Below are 20434 nucleotides of genomic sequence, written 5' to 3'. Positions count from 1 at the left end.
CGGGACCTTAGTGCTTTACCGCTTTCCCCAGACTGTTGACAGGGAAAACATGTAATTTCTCTCTTCTCTTTCCACAAGTGGAGGGCTACATGGTGAAACTATTCTAATTGGTCTTTTATAGTCTTTCCCCACATTAATAATGTATGTGGAGAAGCTAGAAGCTAGTGCAATGGAAGCGCCTTAGACAGCGCTTTAAAAAAACGATGTGTCTGTTCTTGTTTACACGATTAGGAGTTTTATCCCCCCATCAGCAAACAATGGCCGCCGCCTCCTCCCTGTCTCCTTGTCCCACATGAGTCAATTATAGACAGGGAAGGCGTGGGCTGACGAGGGGCGTCATTCCACAGCCGAAAGCTTTGAATATAGGGAGGCCTTGTCGTATAAACCCCCTGGCAGGCTGAGACAGGGCAGGACAGGGTGAGACAGGGCAGGACAGGGTGAGACAGGGCAGGACAGGGTGAGACAGGGCAGGACAGGGTGAGACAGGGCAGGACAGGGTGAGACAGGGCAGGACAGGGTGAGACAGGGCAGGACGGGGTGACGGACGTGTGTTTGTGTATGTGAGACACAGTAATGTTTTTGTGTGTTCTACACTTTCTCTCTCTTTCTATTTCTCTCTCGCTTTCTCTCTCCCCCCTCTCTCTCTCTCTCTCTCTGTCTCCCTGTCTCATGAACACTATCAATCTCTTTGGCTCTCTGCCACCCTCTCTTTCTCTCTCTTTCTCTCTCTTTCCCAATCTCGCTCTACAGGTTCATAAAGGTATTAGTGAATCTCAGATCATTTCGGAGGGTGTTATATTAAGCTATACCTCTTTCTTTCCTCTGTCTTTCTTTGCCTATCTTCCCTTCAATTATAGCATGCGGCCATGCTATGACATGCTTAGACGTTAAAGGGGGAGTGCTGGTCTGGAATGTTGGTTGAAGATCTCTATGGCAACTTTGGTCATTTCAGGGTGAACATACATTTTTGTAATCCCTCTCTCTCCTCCAAAACTTTGATGATGGGATGACTTCAGACTGACTTCTCTCCATACTTTATGTTCGTGCATCCCCACTTTTATGTTCATCGAAAGATCATCATCAGTTTGAGGAGATAAATTTTCCCCATGCATTCCTAGACTGTCCCTTCATGTAAGAACTTTGTAGAGATCCCAGATAAATTCAGGATTCAGACATCAAACCCCGGGGGGGATCTGAAACCCCACACACGTAATATTTAATCATGCTTCACACAAAAAAAAGATTATTCACATAATTGCTATCTGCCTGTGAGACAAAGACACACAGTCATTGTCACCTTTGTAATTTGTCTAATTTAATAAACCATTGTTTTGCGTCCCCAATCCCTTTGAGTCCCAATCAAGTTATGGGCTTGATGTATCTGTTGATGTGTTTTGGGACGATTAGAGACACAAGCACATTGTAGGTCTTTGACGAGGCAGAGAGGCATACATATGCAAATTTCACACCCACTGTTGGAACTTATTTACCTAATTAATGGATTAACATAAGTCATTAGCAGCAGAGCGGAGATGCTCGACACGGCTTAACGTGACCCGGCTCGAACAGTGGGCGGCCATTTTCTTTTTTGACTAACCCTGCTGACATTGTGTAGCTCAGATATGTGGCTGCCACTCTTATTCACTCCCACACATACTGTATACACGCATAGTAACCCATTGGGCACATACAGAGCGAGCAACACAAAGCTGCGTTATGTCCTCAATGCAGGCACCAGGGTACACGTTTGCATGCAAGCATTAACCTAACATTGCAGGCGTGTAAATAAAAATTGAGCGGAGTCCCCACTTCCGTTTTTCGGGGAAAATTGAAGTTAGGTTGAAAATACTGTGTCCCTGAAAACCGGGTGTTAACGATTCCTGGTGACTCCGAATAGGCTAAGCAAGCATAAACACGCGCACACACACACACACACACACACACACACACACACACACACACACACACACACACACACACACACACACACACACACACACACACACACACACACACACACACTCAGACACACACTAGGGAGGTACAAGGCACACACCATATTGTATTTCATTTCTCTATCTTTATACTTTCTGACTCAACGTTCTGAGATTGAATATGCCAAGTGATAGAGGTAAAGTCATCTAATTAAAACCTCTACTTTCTCCAATAATTGGGAATTAAGGTTAAAATGACATCAGGCTTCATACAGGCATCGCATGACAAAGTGTGAATTCAAAATTACAGTACATTACAGTATATTCATTGTCATCATTCACAGTGAATTGTGAGGAAAAGCCAGGCAACTATTTGCCATTAAGTACATATAAATAGTGGCCTCTTAACACAGTGTCTTGTGTGTTTGTTTCTCTCCTTAGGAGCAGAGGATGTGGGTTTTGGTTGTTTTGGAAGTGAACTTGAATAACTGAATATCTCTCTCTTTCAGGAGGCAGACTGAAGGATACTGCATGTGCAAAATGAACTAAATGTATTTCAATCGCTTTCATTCTCCATTTCTTTCTTTCTTTCAATGATGTATTTCTTTATCTCACTCTCTTGCTCTCTTTTCTGCTTCAAATGATGCAATAAATGTCATTTTTGTTTAATTGTTCTTACCCCATTCAAATGGAATAGCCCTAACTTTCTGATTATCATTGTTAATACTGCTATCCTTCATCTCTTAGCCATTTTAACTGGTGTGGTAATTTTAAACATTTACATTTTGCTATGTTTTTTTCTGGCTTCTCCATACTCCCTAAACTGTCTCTTGCACCACATCTAGAGAAAAGCAACTCGAGATAAAGTTGGCTTAGGAAAATATAAACTGCCAAGCATTCGGAATATGTTTGGCCACACCCCCTGCAATGGAGCACCGATTCTAACAGACCTTGTCCCTCCTACCAGCCACACCCACAGTCAAGACTAGCCTATCAGAAGTGGTTAATACTAATACTGAACTGCTTTTCCTTCATTCCCTTCCGCACTCAAAAAACAAGCCCCACCCCTAATCTGCCCCCAACCCCTCTGTGAAAATTGATTTGCTAACTCTTGTCTTTTTACTAACAACAAGCTTCAGAATTCTCCAATGTATTATATTATTTTGTGATTTGGTTTTCCTTTAATTTGTACAACTAACATTGTGTCATTCACGGAATGTGAGTCATCTGTTCTTTTTTCTATTGAACTTACGTACTTACATACTAACAAATGTAATGATATTGTTTTATCTTTTTTATTTTTGGAAAAATCCTATAATACGAAAAGTCAAACTTTTTCCAATTACTTTCTTTATTTCTTTATTTGGAAGATTTGTATGCTATTGAAAAAATTAAAATAAAGCCTACTTTATTTATTTTTGGACATTTCAAGGATTGATAGGTTGGTTTATTATCGCCTACTCTTAAATTAACCTGATTGTTTATTGTTTTAAAAAAAAAGGCGAAATTTGTTTTTGAAGTTCGAAACTTTGAGTTTACGGTTTGTCATTCTTTTTTTGCTTTCTCCTCCCCCTGTTTTCTCCTGAAGCACGCAGGCATTGGACACGCTATGGTAAACAAACTGCATTATATGGTAGATATCATTCTAATTGTCTTTACTTTGGTTTGCCCTGGGTTTCCGTTACCTCTTTCTATTCCGTTTGCTCTTACTGAAAATACAAACTTCCATCGATTCCAAGGTAGCTGAAAACAATCACCTCTCTATTTGTCTTTATTTTACTTCTTTGTCCGTTTCCGCTTTTTACCATCCAATACTCCTCCCTTCCTACAAAAATAGAAAACTATCCACTGAAAGAGGTCTGTCCTAAAATGTTAAATTTAGCAACAATTTAGATTTGTTTTGTTACTTAGATTTTTTTTCTCAAACGCTGTCCGTATGAAGAAATAAAGAATTATTTTCCAAGAAAGATATCAACTTCTGAATTGACTACGACAAAACCTATCCCCTATTTTTTTTTCAACAAGCGTCCTTGAAGTGGACGTACACAGCAGACTCCATTGACAGAGAATAACCCCTACTTTTACAACCCCAGTGACAGGTAGTAAGAACTCAGGCCATATATATATACTAAATATATAGAGCATGTCTGATGCTCTATATATTTAATGTTAGAAAGTTTGAACATTTGTCAGTCTACTTAAACAGTGTGCTATTTAACTAAGCTAACCTAGTCGACTTTGAATTGACTACGAAAAATACATGCAAAAACATTTGTCTAACTTAGTGGATGGCAATTGTATTGTTAAGATTTAAATTAGTCAACCTATTCCTTCGGCAACTATCTACAGGTTCTGCCGAGAATGTACTGCAGCAAATATGTGTGTGCCAAGGCCTGTGGTTCCCACTCAAACGTTAGTAGAGTTCAGGTCCGTATTTACACCTCCTGATTTAGTGGCAGAAACAAGGCCGTAAAGCAGGGCCTCAAATGAGGGCTCGATCCCATTAGAGACCTACAGTGTGATTTAGGACTGAGCTGGTTCAGCTCTGAGCCCATACCTGGACTCAACATCCACACTTAATTCAATGCCATTGTGTCTGAATGGTAAATACTGTCCCCTTGTCTGCTACTAAGGCTTTCATGTGTATAGCCAGGCTTTCGGGAGTCAGGACAACAGGACAAGTCAGGACAGTGCTGCTGCTGGTTTGCTAAAGGAAATGGGAAAAGAATAGAATAGACTAAATAAGCAAGGATAGAGTAAGAGGCTGGTTGGCGTAAGAGTACTGATGTGGATATTTTGTTAGACGTTTTGGCGATCCATGACAATTCCTTCAGAAATAGCCCCAGAAGGATGATCATTGATTTACATGTTGAATTACAGCATTACCATGCACTAGTATAAATGACTCAATTAACACTAGGCCTTAGTTGTTTGTTGTCAAAACAAAAACGCTGTAAAATGAAGATCAAATTTAAAGTAGATACTTTTCTTTGATGTATAAATAAGAATTTAAGGACAGTAAGGGACTGATTTCATGGATCTTCTTGGATTAACATATGCAGGCAACAGGCATCTACAGTGGAAAAGAAAGAGAAAGGGATTATGTTCTGTTTGACCTTTCCAGATAGCCATTGTTGCTTAGTTTCTTACTTCCTGTCACTGAATTTGGTCCCCACAATTTTTTAAAAAAGAGTTACGCTCTCCCCACCAAATTTACATGGCATGTAGGGACAATCTCTTGGAATGTCTCGACTGTGTCCGATCTACAGTCTCCATCACTAACACTAACTCTTGTTACCTCTGAGTTTACTGGCCTGGCCCCCCTGCATGTAAGAGTTGACCCCCTTATCTTTTGGTTGTTGTTTATTGATAAACCAATTACATTAAAGAATATATGTATATGCATATATCATGGCTATTATATATACATACATATATCAATCATTACACTAGTATCCGTGTGGCCACGTAACTCTCCAGCCACCCCCTTTTATTCAGGGTTTTGTTTCCTTTTGATAATTTTTTTTATATATAACTTATGAAAACAAATAATACGACCTCACTCCTTACCTTGCTAGGAAGAAAAAAAAAGGAAAAAGGGAAAAAAAAGAGGGGGAACAGCTTTTCATTTTCTAGGTGACTAGAGGAGGGATGAATACTGTAAGTAGGTTATGTTAGCCGTCCAACACCTGAGTTGGAGTGGAATCAAACGAGAGAGCCTACTGTACAGCAGAACAAAAGACCAGCCTGACATCATTGTTATTCTAACCGGTTATGGGTTTCATAACTACTGTAAATGACTCAAGCAATCAAATTACACTGTATGTGTCTGTTCAAAGTCACTTAGTGCCAATTTGTGTTATTACCTGTAAAAGTAATGGAAAGATTATGGCGGGGTTGTTGATAAGCTACTGAATAGTAGTTAGCACATGCACAGCAATAGATGGCGAGTAGGAGGTATAGTAAAGGGACTTCATGTAGCTCTTAGATTGAACAATTTGAATGTTACATTCACCCCTCTTTTCACCGTTGACAGTGGAATCCCTCTTCCCTCACTTAGATTTTCCAGTTCTTTAAAACCCTCTCCTTTTTCTGTTGACTACATGCATTTGTGGTTGTTCCATGGGTTTGGTCCCTCATTGTACTGTACATTTCCTTTCGGTTTGGATCATGCATCCTGTTTGCATGTTGTTTTTCTGGCTAGCATCATAGACATCTGCATCCTACCCCACAAGGGTGCCTTCGCTGCTCTAGCCCAGCGGGTGCCAGTCTGCACACGTGCCTAGATGGATGTTCTTTCCTTTGGCGTTCTTGTCCTAATATCACCCTTAACCTTTTACTTTTCCATTCGTCTGGTGTAGTGGTGTTGCCCTCTGCAGTTTGGGTTTTCCTTTTCCCATTGCCGCCTCCTCTCAAAGTGATTGTGTTTTTGTTTGATTGTTGCCTCTGTTGGTTCATGTGTTTTGTTTTGTCCAATGGACTACTCCTTTAACTTTCCATTTTGTCATCCAGTCATTCAGTGCATGTCTCATGTCCTTCTAATTAGCTTGGATGGAATCATTTTGTTTCTTCTTAACCAAAACAAGCCCTTGTCACACGCATTCAGTCCGAAAATCTGATCTGGATCGACAAATCAAATTGCAGAGGACCTTAAAGACTCCTCCTAATTGTTTTGATACTACTACTACTAAATTTACTAAAACAATATGTTACTAATACTACTGTTTGAATCCAACCTGTATGTTGTAACTGTACTAACAACCATTTTTGTGTCTGACTCTCCCCTACTTACTAAAGTACTAACCGTTCACCCTCCAACCCAACTCTCCTTAACTGCCCAACACACAACTAAAGCTCCCTGTCTCCATCTTTTAACACTTGTGAATGATCTCAAAAGACTTCCCCCGTCCTTCCTGTGCTCCCTTTGGCCACCCCCTCCCCCCAGCCTCAACCATCACTAACTCAGGGTTGGTACAGCAATTTAAGGCATCATTTGGATTAGCCCTCAGAGCTAAAGACTCCATATTGATGCCTGAAGACTTCCGGATCTTTCTCACTAAGTTCAGTCACTGCTAGTTGTTCAGTCCAGCCGCCAGCCACCTGTAGGAGGATTCCTCGCGGAACAGACCCCTTCCCTCTGCTCAGACCTTCACAGCCCTACTTCAACCTGTCTTAGGGAAAGGCGTCAAAGGGGGTCATCATTGCATGTCTGACATGTTTGCATTCGTGGACCAATGAAAATCCTTAATTTTGGATAATTTATTTGAGAAGCAATTCATTTGCTCTGCCTCTAATACTGTATTTGAAATGTTGATTTAATGCTGATAACTAACTTTGGTTGAAAATTGTCAATGTGGGCATAATGATATTTGCCTCTAGCAGTTAAAAACTATGTTGAAGGTAAGTAGTAAGACATTATCAAATTGAAGACCTGCACTTCAATCAGGTAAGCGATTTACTGTCAAGTTAAGATTGTAAATTTCTGTGCATGATTGCTAAACCAAAAACACATTTACAATGTTGTCCACAATGAAGGAACTGTTAGAAGTAGTAAGAAACTTGAATGGGTAGCACCAACTCCAAACAGTGTGTAACGGATGAGTTACTGTAGGGACTTCAGTAGTTCCATCATTACTTACTTTAGGCATGAGTGGTTCACAGAACGCCATCCCTTTGATATGTGGTGAGCATGTGTTTCCAGGAACTTCTGGTTTATACACTGTCTGTTGTTCCAACACCTTCCATACTGGGAGAACACTGATTCATCTGTCAGTAGATCCATACTTTGATACAGCCGCCCCAGTCCCACTATCAAAGACCGCCTGCACGGCTTCACTTTGATACAGCCGCCCCAGTCCCACTATCAAAGACCGCCTGCACGGCTTTACTTAGATACAGCCGCCCCAGTCCCACTATCAAAGACCGCCTGCACGGCTTCACTTTGTTACAGCCGCCCCAGTCCCACTATCGAAGACCGCCTGCACGGCTTCACTTTGATACAGCCGCCCCAGTCCCACTATCAAAGACCGCCTGCACGGCTTCACTTTGATACAGCCGCCCCAGTCCCACTATCAAAGACCACCTGCACGGCTTCACTTTGATACAGCCGCCCCAGTCCCACTATCAAAGACCGCCTGCACAGCTTCACTTTGATGCCAGACCAAATGTATGTAGGCAGTAGAGAAGCCACTGAGGGTGCTTCACCTGGTTTGCACTCTGACACTGTGTGCGTGTGTGTGTGTGTGTGTGTGTGTGTGTGTGTGTGTGTGTGTGTGTGTGTGTGTGTGTGTGTGTGTGTGTGTGTGTGTGTGTGTGTGTGTGTGTGTGTGTGTGTGTGTGTGTGTGTGTGTGTGTGTGTGTGTGTGTGCGTGTGCGTGTGCGTGTGTTGTTGCACCTAGAACAAAGGCCCTTGTCCAGGCAGGCAGGCCCCTGATGCTAACATGATGAGAGGGTATCCAGTAGAGAACTCTCTGGCGTTAACTTAGTGTCACAGAGCCCATCATGGTCAATGAGCCAGTGACATGCTCAGCCAAGCACACCCCAGGTCCTGCTGTTAGAGCACAATGCTGAACTGCACTCTGTCTCCACAAGTCTCCCGTAGCTAGCCAAACAACCAGGTTGTAAATGTCATATCCTGAGTTGTAATAAGCTAGGAATCCAGTTTCTATTTACTTTACCAATCAAAAGTTTGGACACACCTACTCATTCAAGGGTTTTTCTTTATTTTTACTATTTTCTACATTGTAGAATAACAGTGAATACAGCAAAACTATAAAATCCACATATGGAATCATGTCGTAACCAAAAAAGTGTTAAAAAAAATCCACACTACTGTTCAAAAGTTTTGGGTCACTTAGAAATGTTATTTTTTTTGAAAGAAGAGCAATTTTTTGTCCATTAACATAACATCAAATTGATCAGAATGTAGTGTTGACATTGTTAATTTTGTAAATGATGTTGACATTGTTACTTTTGTAAATGACTCTTGTAGCTGGAAACGGCTGATTCTTTATGGAATATCTACATAGGTGTACAAATGCCCATTATCAGCAACTGTCGCTACTGTGTTCCAATGGCACGGTGTGTTAGCTAATCCACGTTTATCATTTATAAAGGCTAATTGATTATTAGAAAACCCTTTTGCCATTATGTTAGCACAGCTGAAAACTGTTGTCTGATTAAAAAAGCTAAAACATTGACCATCTTTAGACTAGTTGAGTATCTGGAGTATCATCATTTGTGGGTCCGATTACGAGCTCAAAATGGCCAGAAACAAAGACCTTTCTTCTGAAACTCGTCAGTCTATTCTTCGTCTGAGAAATGAAGGCTATTCCATGCGAGAAATTGCCAAGAAACTGAAGATCTTGTACAACGCTGTGTACTACTCCCTTAACAGTACTGCGCAAACTGGCTCTAACCAGAATATAAATCAGAGTGGGAGGCCCCGGTGCACAACTGAGGAAGAGGACAAGTACATTAGAGTGTCTAGTTTGATAAACAGACTCCTCACAAGTCCTCAACTGGCAGATTAATTAAATAGTACCCGCAAAACACCAGTCTCAACGTCAACAATGAAGCGGTGACTCTGGGATATTATTTTATTTTATATTTGAGAAGTAGCCACCCTTCGCCTTGATGACAGCTTTGCACTCTCTTGGCATTCTCTCAACCAGTTTCATGAGGTAGTCACCTGGAAACTATTTCAATTAACAGATGTGCCTTAATGGGTTTGAGCCAATCAGTTGTGTTGTGACAAGGTAGGGGTGGTATACAGAAGATAGCCCTGTTTGGTAAAAGACCAAGTCCATATAATGGAAAGAACAGCTCAAATAAGCAAAGAGAAACGACAGTCCATCATTACTTTAAGACATGAAGCTCAGTCAATATGGAACATTTCAAAAACTTTTATTGATTCTTCAAGTGCAATCGCAAAAACCATCAAGTGCTTTGATGAAACTGTCTCTCATGAGGACCGCCACAGGGAAGGAAGACCCAGAGATACCTCTGCTGCAGAGGACAAGTTCATTAGAGTTACCAGCCTCAGAAATTGCAGCAAAAATAAATGCTTCACAGAGTTCAAGTAACAGACATATATCAACATCAACTGTTCAGAGGAGACTGTGTGAATCAGGCCATCATGGTTTAATTGCTGCAATGAAACCACTACTAAAGGACACCAATAATAAGAAGAGATTTGCTTGGGCCAAGAAACACGAGCATTGGACATTAGACTGGTGGAAATCTGTCCTTTGGTCTGATGAGTCCAAATTTGAGATTTTCGGTTACAACAGCCATGTCTTTGTGAGATGCAGAGTAGGTGAACGGATGATCTCTGCATGTGTGGTTCCCACGTGAAGCATGGAGAAGGAGGTGTGATGGTGTGGGGGTGATTTGCTGGTTACACTGTCAGTGGTTTATTTAGAATTCAAGACACTTAATCAGCATGGCTACCACAGCATTCTGCATCGATACACATTGTCCTGTTTTTTCAACAGGACAATGATCCAACACACCTCCAGGCTGTGCAAGGGCTATTTGATCAAGATGGGGAGTGATGGAGTGCTGCATCAGATGACCTGGCCTCCACAATCACCCGACCTCAACCTAATTGAGATGGTTTGGGATGAGTTGGACTGCAGAGTGAAGGAAAAGCAGCCAACAAGTGCTCATCATATGTGGGAACTCCTTCAAGAGTGTTGGAAAAGCATCCCAGGTGAAGCTGGTTGAGAGAATGCCAAGAGTGTGCAAAGCTGTCATCAAAGCAAAAGGTGGCTACTTTGACGAATCTCAAATTTAAAATATATTTTGATTTGTTTAACACTTTTTTGGTTACTACATGATTCCATATGTGTTATATGCCTTCACTCTTATTCTACAATGTAGAAAATAGTAAAAATAAAGAAAAACTGTTGAATTAGTAGATTTGTCCAAACTTTTGACTGGTACTGTACCTTTTGGCTTACAAGCAGGGTATCGCAAGTTGTGTGGTTCACTGGTGTTTGGTTCACTGACAGTGTTTTTTTCACTGATCGTGTGTGGTTCACTGGTGTTTGGTTCACTTATAGTGTGTGGTTCACTGATGGTGTGTGGTTCACTGGTGTTTGGTTCACTTATAGTGTATGGTTCACTGACGGTGTTGTGGTTCACTGATGGTGTTGTGGTTTACTGACTGTGTTGTGGTTCACTGATGTGTGTGGTTCACTGACGGTGTTTGGTTCACTGATGGTGTTGTGGTTCACTGACAGTGTTGTGGTTCACTGATGGTGTTGTAGCTCACTGATGGTGTTGTGGTTCACTCAAGGTGTGGTTCACTGATGGTGTTGTGGTTCACTGATGGTGTTGTGGTTCACTGATGGTGTTGTGGTTCACTGATGGTGTTGTGGTTCACTGACAGTGTTGTGGTTCACTGACAGTGTTGTGGTTCACTGACAGTGTTGTGGTTCATTGACGGTGTTGTGGTTCACTGACAGTGTTGTGGTTCACTGACGGTGTTGTGGTTCACTGATGGTGTTGTGGTTCACTGACAGTGTTGTGGTTCACTGACGGTGTTGTGGTTCACTGATGGTGTTGTGGTTCACTGATGGTGTTTGGTTCACTGACGGTGTTGTGGTTCACTGACAGTGTTGTGGTTCACTGACAGTGTTGTGGTTCACTGACGGTGTTGTGGTTCACTGATGGTGTTGTGGTTCACTGATGGTGTTTGGTTCACTGACGGTGTTTGGTTCACTGACGGTGTTGTGGTTCACTGACGGTGTTGTGGTTCACTGATGGTGTTGTGGTTCAATGATGGTGTTGTGGTTCACTGATGGTGTGTGGTTCACTGATGGTGTTTGGTTTACTGATGGTGTTGTGGTTCACTGATGGTGTGTGGTTCACTGATGGTGTGTGGTTCACTGATGGTGTTTGGTTCACTGATTTGTGTGGTTCACTGACGGTGTTGTGGTTCACTGATGGTGTTTGGTTCACTGATGGTGTTGTGGTTCACTGATGGTGTTGTGGTTCACTGATGGTGTTGTGGTTCACTGATGGTGTTGTAGTTCACTGATGGTGTTGTAGTTCACTGATGGTGTTGTGGTTCACTGATGGTGTTGTGGTTCACTGATGGTGTTGTGGTTCACTGACGGTGTTGTGGTTCACTGATGGTGTTGTGGTTCACTGACGGTGTTGTGGTTCACTGACAGTGTTGTGGTTCACTGACAGTGTTGTGGTTCACTGATGGTGTTGTGGTTCACTGACGGTGTTGTGGTTCACTGATGGTGTTGTGGTTCACTGATGGTGTTGTGGTTCACTGACAGTGTTGTGGTTCACTGATGGTGTTGTGGTTGTGGTTCACTGATGGTGTTTGGTTCACTGATGGTGTTGTGGTTCACTGATGGTGTTGTGGTTCACTGACGGTGTTGTGGTTCACTGATGGTGTTGTGGTTCACTGACGGTGTTGTGGTTCACTGACAGTGTTGTGGTTCACTGACAGTGTTGTGGTTCACTTATGGTGTTGTGGTTCACTGACAGTGTTGTGGTTCACTGATGGTGTTGTCGTTCACTGATTTGTGTGGTTCACTGACGGTGTTGTGGTTCACTTATGGTGTTGTGGTTCACTGATGGTGTTTGGTTCACTTATGGTGTTGTGGTTCACTGATTTGTGTGGTTCACTGAAAGTGTTGTGGTTCACTTATGGTGTTTGGTTCACTGATGGTGTTGTGGTTCCCTGACGGTGTTGTGGTTCACTGATGGTGTTGTGGTTCACTGACGGTGTTGTGGTTCACTGACGGTGTTGTGGTTCACTGACGGTGTTGTGGTTCACTGATGGTGTTGTGGTTCACTGACGGTGTTGTGGTTCACTGACGGTGTTGTGGTTCACTGACGGTGTTGTGGTTCACTGACGGTGTTGTGGTTCACTGACGGTGTTGTGGTTCACTGACAGTGTTGTGGTTCACTTATGGTGTTTGGTTCACTGATGGTGTTGTGGTTCACTGATGGTGTTGTGGTTCACTGATGGTGTTGTGGTTCACTGATGGTGTTGTGGTTTACTGACGGTGTTGTGGTTCACTGACGGTGTTGTGGTTCACTGACGGTGTTGTGGTTCACTGACGGTGTTGTGGTTCACTGATGGTGTTGTGGTTCACTGACGGTGTTGTGGTTCACTGACGGTGTTGTGGTTCACTGACGGTGTTGTGGTTCACTGATGGTGTTGTGGTTCACTGATGGTGTTGTGGTTCACTGATGGTGTTGTGGTTCACTGATGGTGTTGTGGTTCACTGACGGTGTTGTGGTTCACTGACGGTGTTTGGTTCACTGATGGTGTTGTGGTTCACTGATAGTGTTGTGGTTCACTGAAGGTGTTGTGGTTCACTGATGGTGTTGTGGTTCACTGATTTGTGTGGTTCACTGACAGTGTTGTGGTTCACTTATGGTGTTTGGTTCACTGATGGTGTTGTGGTTCACTGACGGTGTTGTGGTTCACTGGTGGTGTTGTGGTTCACTGACGGTGTTGTGGTTCACTGACGGTGTTGTGGTTCACTGACGGTGTTGTGAACCACAACACCGTCAGTGAACCACACTGACAGTGTTGTGGTTCACTGGTGGTGTTGTGGTTCACTGACAGTGTTGTGGTTCACTGGTGGTGTTGTGGTTCACTGACAGTGTTGTGGCTCACTTATGGTGTTTGGTTCACTGATGGTGTTGTGGTTCACTGATGGTGTTGTGGTTCACTGACGGTGTTGTGGTTCACTGACAGTGTTGTGGTTCACTGACGGTGTTGTGGTTCACTGACGGTGTTGTGGTTCACTTATGGTGTTTGGTTCACTGATGGTGTTGTGGTTCACTGACAGTGTTGTGGTTCACTGATGGTGTTGTGGTTCACTGATTTGTGTGGTTCACTGACGGTGTTGTGGTTCACTTATGGTGTTGTGGTTCACTGACAGTGTTGTGGTTCACTGATGGTGTTGTGGTTCACTGATTTGTGTGGTTCACTGACAGTGTTGTGGTTCACTTATGGTGTTGTGGTTCACTGACAGTGTTGTGGTTCACTGATGGTGTTGTGGTTCACTGATTTGTGTGGTTCACTGATGGTGTTGTGGTTCACTTATGGTGTTGTGGTTCACTGATTTGTGTGGTTCACTGACAGTGTTGTGGTTCACTTATGGTGTTTGGTTCACTGACAGTGTTGTGGTTCACTTATGGTGTTGTGGTTCACTGATTTGTGTGGTTCACTGACAGTGTTGTGGTTCACTTATGGTGTTTGGTTCACTGATGGTGTTGTGGTTCACTGACGGTGTTGTGGTTCACTGATGGTGTTGTGGTTCACTGACAGTGTTGTGGTTCACTTATGGTGTTTGGTTCAGTGATGGTGTTGTGGTTCACTGATGGTGTTGTGGTTCACTGATGGTGTTGTGGTTCACTGATGGTGTTGTGGTTCACTGACGGTGTTGTGGTTCACTGACGGTGTTGTGGTTCACTGACGGTGTTGTGGTTCACTGACGGTGTTGTGGTTCACTGACGGTGTTGTGGTTCACTGATGGTGTTGTGGTTCACTGATGGTGTTGTGGTTCACTGATGGTGTTGTGGTTCACTGACGGTGTTGTGGTTCACTGACGGTGTTTGGTTCACTGATGGTGTTGTGGTTCACTGATAGTGTTGTGGTTCACTGACGGTGTTGTGGTTCACTGACGGTGTTGTGGTTCACTGATGGTGTTGTGGTTCACTGATGGTGTTGTGGTTCACTGATGGTGTTGTGGTTCACTGATGGTGTTGTGGTTCACTGATGGTGTTGTGGTTCACTGATGGTGTTGTGGTTCACTGACTGTGTTTGGTTCACTGATGTGTGTGGTTCACTGATGGTGTTTGGTTCACTGATAGTGTTGTGGTTCACTGATGGTGTTGTGGTTCACTGATGGTGTTGTGGTTCACTGATGGTGTTGTGGTTCACTGACGGTGTTTGGTTCACTGATGTGTGTGGTTCACTGATGGTGTTGTGGTTCACTGATGGTGTTGTGGTTCACTGATGGTGTTGTGGTTCACTGACGGTGTTTGGTTCACTGATGTGTGTGGTTCACTGATGGTGTTTGGTTCACTGATAGTGTTGTGGTTCACTGATGGTGTTGTGGTTCACTGATGGTGTTGTGGTTCACTGATGGTGTTGTGGTTCACTGACGGTGTTTGGTTCACTGATGTGTGTGGTTCACTGATGGTGTTTGGTTCACTGATAGTGTGTGATTAACATCAACAGCACTTTTGATGGATTTAAGTGGCTGTGTCCTGTAATGAGGTTTAGGAATAGATGGTCTCTGTGTGTGTGTGTGTGTGTGTGTGTGCGTCTGCTTGCGCATGTGCCAGATTGGGTTTTGTGTAAGAATCTCAGCTAGATTATTGACTAAAATGTATTCAATCCTGTACCTCTATAGCTTCTTACCCTCAATACATGACGTTTTTGGTATCCTATATTATGTGACGTACTGATTACACCATCGGTTTAGAAAATATATGGATACTTTTTGGCATCTCAGTATGATAAAGTGTACAATGAGCTTGAGCTATTCCGCAATAAATGTTAGGTAAACGAAGCCTTAATTGCTCATTTAAAATGACAGCAAGCGATGGATTGAGCAGCAATGAGATTTGTCCAGAGAGCAAGTCAGCGCATCAATGCTCTGATCAGAAAACCCAGCTAGGCTGCAGAGAAGCATAATGAAACTCTGTTTATCACCTGCATGGGGATTCTGTGCTTTATATACAGTGCCTTCGGAAAGTATTTAGACAATTAACTTTTTCCACATTCTGTTACGTAAAAAAATATATAAAACAGAAATACTTATTTACAGTGGGGAGAACAAGTATTTGATACACTGACGATTTTGCAGGTTTTCCTACTTACAAAGCATGTAGAGGTCTGTAATTTTTATCATAGGTACACTTCAACTGTGAGAGACGGAATCTAAAACAAAAATCCAGAAAATCACATTGTATGATTTTTAAGTAATTAATTAGCATTTTATTGCATGACATAAGTATTTGATACATCAGAAAAGCAGAACTTAATATTTGGTACAGAAACCTTTGTTTGCAATTACAGAGATCATACGTTTCCTGTAGTTCTTGACCAGGTTTGTACACACTGCAGCAGGGATTTTGGCCCACTCCTCCTCCATACAGACCTTCTCCAGATCCTTCAGGTTTCGGGGCTGTCGCTGGGCAATACGGACTTTCAGCTCCCTCCAAAGATTTTCTATTGGGTTCAGGTCTGGAGACTGGCTAGGCCACTCCAGGACCTTGAGATGCTTCTTACGTAGCCACTCCTTAGTTGCCCTGGCTGTGTGTTTCGGGTCGTTGTCATGCTGGAAGACCCAGCCATGACCCATCTTCAATGCTCTTACTTAGGGAAGGAGGTTGTTGGCCAAGATCTCGCGATACATGGCCCCATCCATCCTCCCCTCAATACGGTGCAGTCGTCCTGTCCCCTTTGCAGAAAAGCATCCCCAAAGAATGATGTTTCCACCTCCATGCTTCACGGTTGGGATGGTGTTCTTGGGGTTGTACTCATCCTTCTTCTTCCTCCAAACACGGCGAGTGGAGTTTAGACCAAAAAACTATATTTTTGTCTCATCAGACCACATGACCTTCTCCCATTCCTCCTCTGGATAATCCAGATGGTCATTGGCAAACTTCAGACGGTCCTGGACATGCGCTGGCTTGAGCAGAGGGACGTTGCGTGCACTGCAGGATTTTAATCCATGACGGCGTAGTGTGTTACTATTGGTTTTCTTTGAGACTGTGGTCCCAGCTCTCTTCAGGTCATTGACCAGGTCCTGCCGTGTAGTTCTGGGCTGATCCCTCACCTTCCTCATGATCATTGATGCCCCACGAGGTGAGATCTTGCATGGAGCCCCAGACCGAGGGTGATTGACCGTCATCTTGAACTTCTTCTATTTTCTAATAATTGCGCCAACAGTTGTTGCCTTCTCACCAAGCTGCTTGCCTATTGTCCTGTAGCCCATCCCAGCCTTGTGCAGGTCTACAATTTTATCCCTGATGTCCTTACACAGCTCTCTGGTCTTGGCCATTGTGGAGAGGTTGGAGTCTGTTTGATTGAGTGTGTGGACAGGTGTCTTTTATACAGGTAACGAGTTCAAACAGGTGCAGTTAATACAGGTAATGAGTGGAGAACAGGAGGGCTTCTTAAAGAAAAACTAACAGGTCTGTGAGAGCCGGAATTCTTACTGGTTGGTAGGTGATCAAATACTTATGTCATGCAATAAAATGCAAATTAATTACTTAAAAATCATACAATGTGATTTTCTGGACTTTTGTTTTAGATTCCGTCTCTCACAGTTGAAGTGTACCTATGATAAAAATTACAGACCTCTACATGCTTTGTAAGTAGGAAAACCTGCAAAATCGGCAGTGTATCAAATACTTGTTCTCCCCACTGTATATATGTAACTATTCAGACTCTTTGCTATGAGACTCGAAATTGAGCTCAGGTGCATCTTTGGAGAGACCTGAAAATAGCTGTGCAGCAATGCTTCCCATCCAACCTGACAGAGCTTGAAAGGATCTGCAGAGAAGATGGGGAGAAACTCCCCAAATGCACGTGTGCCAAGCTTGTAGCATCATACCCAAGAAGACTCAAGGCTTTAGTTGCTGCTAAAGGTGCTTCAACAAAGTACTGAGTAAAGGGCCTGGAATGCTTATGTAAATTTGATATTTTTTTATTTATTGTTTAATAAATTAGCAAACATTTCTAAAAAAGTGTTTTTGCTTTGTCATTATGGGGTATTGTGATGTCATTATGGGGTATTGTGATGTCATTATGGGGTATTGTGATGTCATTATGGGGTATTGTGATGTCATTATGGGGTATTGTGATGTCATTATGGGGTATTGTGTGTATATTGTTGAGGGGAAAAAACGATTTAATCAATTTTAGAAATAGGCAGTAACCTAACAAAATGTGGAAAAAGTGAAGGGGTCTGAATACTTTCCGAAGGCACTGTGAGTCTCCGTATTCCATTGATACCCAGGCTATTTGCTCACTGAGCTGGAGCTGCATGCCATGTTTTGAGGGGAATTACGATGTTTTAATAGGAATCAATTACATAGCGCTCAGTCTATTGTCGCGTTAAATAGAAAGGCGGGTATAGCGCTACTATTGTCTTCTTGAGGACGTTTTATATAATATATTCGGTGCTGAGGAGCACAGTTGGTTTGGCACGAGAAGGAATGAGCTGTCAAGTCACATTTAAGGTAAATAAAAGAGGGTCAGAATTGGCCCTGGTTCCAATACATCAATATGATATCATTATATCTTGGCTGACAAGGTGATCGTGGCAACAAGATGGAAACTTTTACCAAATACGGGTGAAACTTTGCAGCGTCATCAAATCCAAAATTCATAGCTGGATGGCATATTTATCTGACCTCTTATCTAGCTTGCAGGGTGGGCATGCATTTGTTCCAGCCCTGCAAGCACACACATATTCCACTAATCATCGAATTGACGGCAATGATAGTTGAATATTTAAGGACGTGATACAACTGAGGCTGAAACAAAGGTTGCCAAAAATGGTCCTATAGCATGCTTCATGCATAGCTGTGGATATGACCTGGTTTTACTTGCTTTATCCCAGAGTCCTTCAAACCCTTTCTGCATGTAAACCAGTGTAATTTCCCTCACACGTTACGGTGTGTCAAAAATAACACTGGCTGAGCAACTGAAGTGAAAACAGCCAATTTCCCACCATCACAAACTTCAAGATGCAACCTTTCATTACATCTCCCAGATCCACTTCCATTGTCATCAGACTCATCAACACTGGAAATTCCTTTTGGTCTCTACTGAGTTAGATAAATCAGCTTTTTCTTCAAAACGTTCTGAGATGTGATGTTTTGGTGCCTCTTGGCCAGTTCAGAACGCTGATTGAGGACATTTTTACTGATGAATCGCTTTGTTTTTATCACCGTGTTTTTCTTTCTGCTTGTGTTTTAGTCTTTTCTTTTTCTTTGTGTATTTTCTGTCATTTCTGTCATTCAGGGCTCATCTGTAAAAGAGACCTTGGTGTCAGTATGACTCCCTGATAAAATATAGGTGAAATAAATACAAGTGTCCCCTGCTATATAATAGGATACGTGAGGAAATGTATGCCTGATGGCACTGATGGAAAGGTGCCCTGCTACACTTCAGAAGGATAACTACACTAAACGTTGCATCAAATCTGTGTTAACATTTTAGGATGGTGTATCATTTACTCGTTTATATTAGATTAAAATAAATAGAACGACTCACTCCATTTACCCATTATTAAGAATGCATTGTCTGCTTTTTCAGAAATCAATGGTAAAAAGGCAATAGCTTATGGTGCAGCTCTGGGGAATTGGCTTCACTGATTCTGCCCTCTCCAGCATGAAGAAACCATGATCATACAATATGTATCACGGATTAGAGCATATAGGTTTAAAGCGACTTGGATTGGTTCACTGACCCAGCATACACAGTATAATGGATTATCATTGGCTATGATCTGGATACAATCCTTTCATGTTGACAGAGAGGAAAAGCGGAAGCTCAAGAGTCAATAGAACTCTTAACAAAGCCCCCGCCTCTCTCATCCTCAGCCTGTATTCTTGATCCCCATGTGATCTTAGTGGTATTACCTTGTAGTCACTGTTGCCTTGACATATCCTGTCTCGTGCCGTGCCAGGTGTTACCTCCTAGGCCTCCAACGTCAGGCGTGTAGCCCATAAGGTGTTGCAGCCATGAGGACATGATCCAGACCTCGTATGTGTTAAACGAATAGGCTTTACCATGTAATGCTGGCGCCAGCACAAAATGTCTTGGGCCTTGTTCAAAGTAAAGGGCTCTAGAAGTGTTAGCCACCCTAGTTATATGTTTGGCAGCACTTTGAGAAAATGTGCTGCCTTTGATTGGCGCTCCATTCATCTAATAGGATTGTTTCATTCTCTGGCTCGGTATATAACATCATCAAATCTCATCCCAACAAGGCTTGACATGTCCTACAACAAAGATTCTTAGTAAGACTTTCATGATGGGTAGTCAGCTGAAGACAGGTTAATCTTTCATGATGGGTAGTCCGCTGAAGACAGGTTAATCTTTCATGATGGGTAGTCAGCTGAAGACAGGTTAGTCTTTCATGATGGGTAGTCCGCTGAAGACAGGTTAGTCTTTCATGATGGGTAGTCAGCTGAAGACAGGTTAGTCTTTCATGATGGGTAGTCAGCTAAAGACAGGTTAGTCTTTCATGATGAGTAGTCAGCTGAAGACAGGTTAGTCTTTCATGATGGGTAGTCCGCTGAAGACAGGTTAGTCGTTCATGATGGGTAGTCTGCTGAAGACAGGTTAGTCTTTCATGATGGGTAGTCTGCTGAAGACAGGTTAGTCTTTCATGATGGGAAGTCTGCTGAAGACAGGTTAGTCTTTCATGATGGGTAGTCAGCTGAAGACAGGTTAGTCTTTCATGATGAGTAGTCAGCTGAAGACAGGTTAGTCT

General features: G+C 42.7%; 1 protein-coding gene across 15 annotated transcripts in view; it reads left to right on the top strand.

The window, feature by feature from the left end:
• Positions 1–20434, top strand: part of LOC139534958 (neurexin-2-like) — a 1135712-nt gene that overhangs the window by 522780 nt on the left and 592498 nt on the right. For 11 of the 15 annotated variants that reach the window (XM_071334530.1, XM_071334533.1, XM_071334532.1 and 8 more), the window contains one exon: positions 3523–3546. The exons of the other annotated variants lie outside the window; for them this stretch is intronic. In XM_071334530.1, the coding sequence (XP_071190631.1) occupies positions 3523–3546 (24 nt within the window). The remainder of the gene's footprint in view (positions 1–3522; positions 3547–20434) is intronic. 15 annotated transcript variants of the gene reach the window in all.

Source organism: Salvelinus alpinus, chromosome 11 (assembly GCF_045679555.1).
Source record: "Salvelinus alpinus chromosome 11, SLU_Salpinus.1, whole genome shotgun sequence".
NCBI lineage: Eukaryota > Metazoa > Chordata > Actinopteri > Salmoniformes > Salmonidae > Salvelinus > Salvelinus alpinus.
This window is presented reverse-complemented; position numbering and strand designations above follow the sequence as displayed.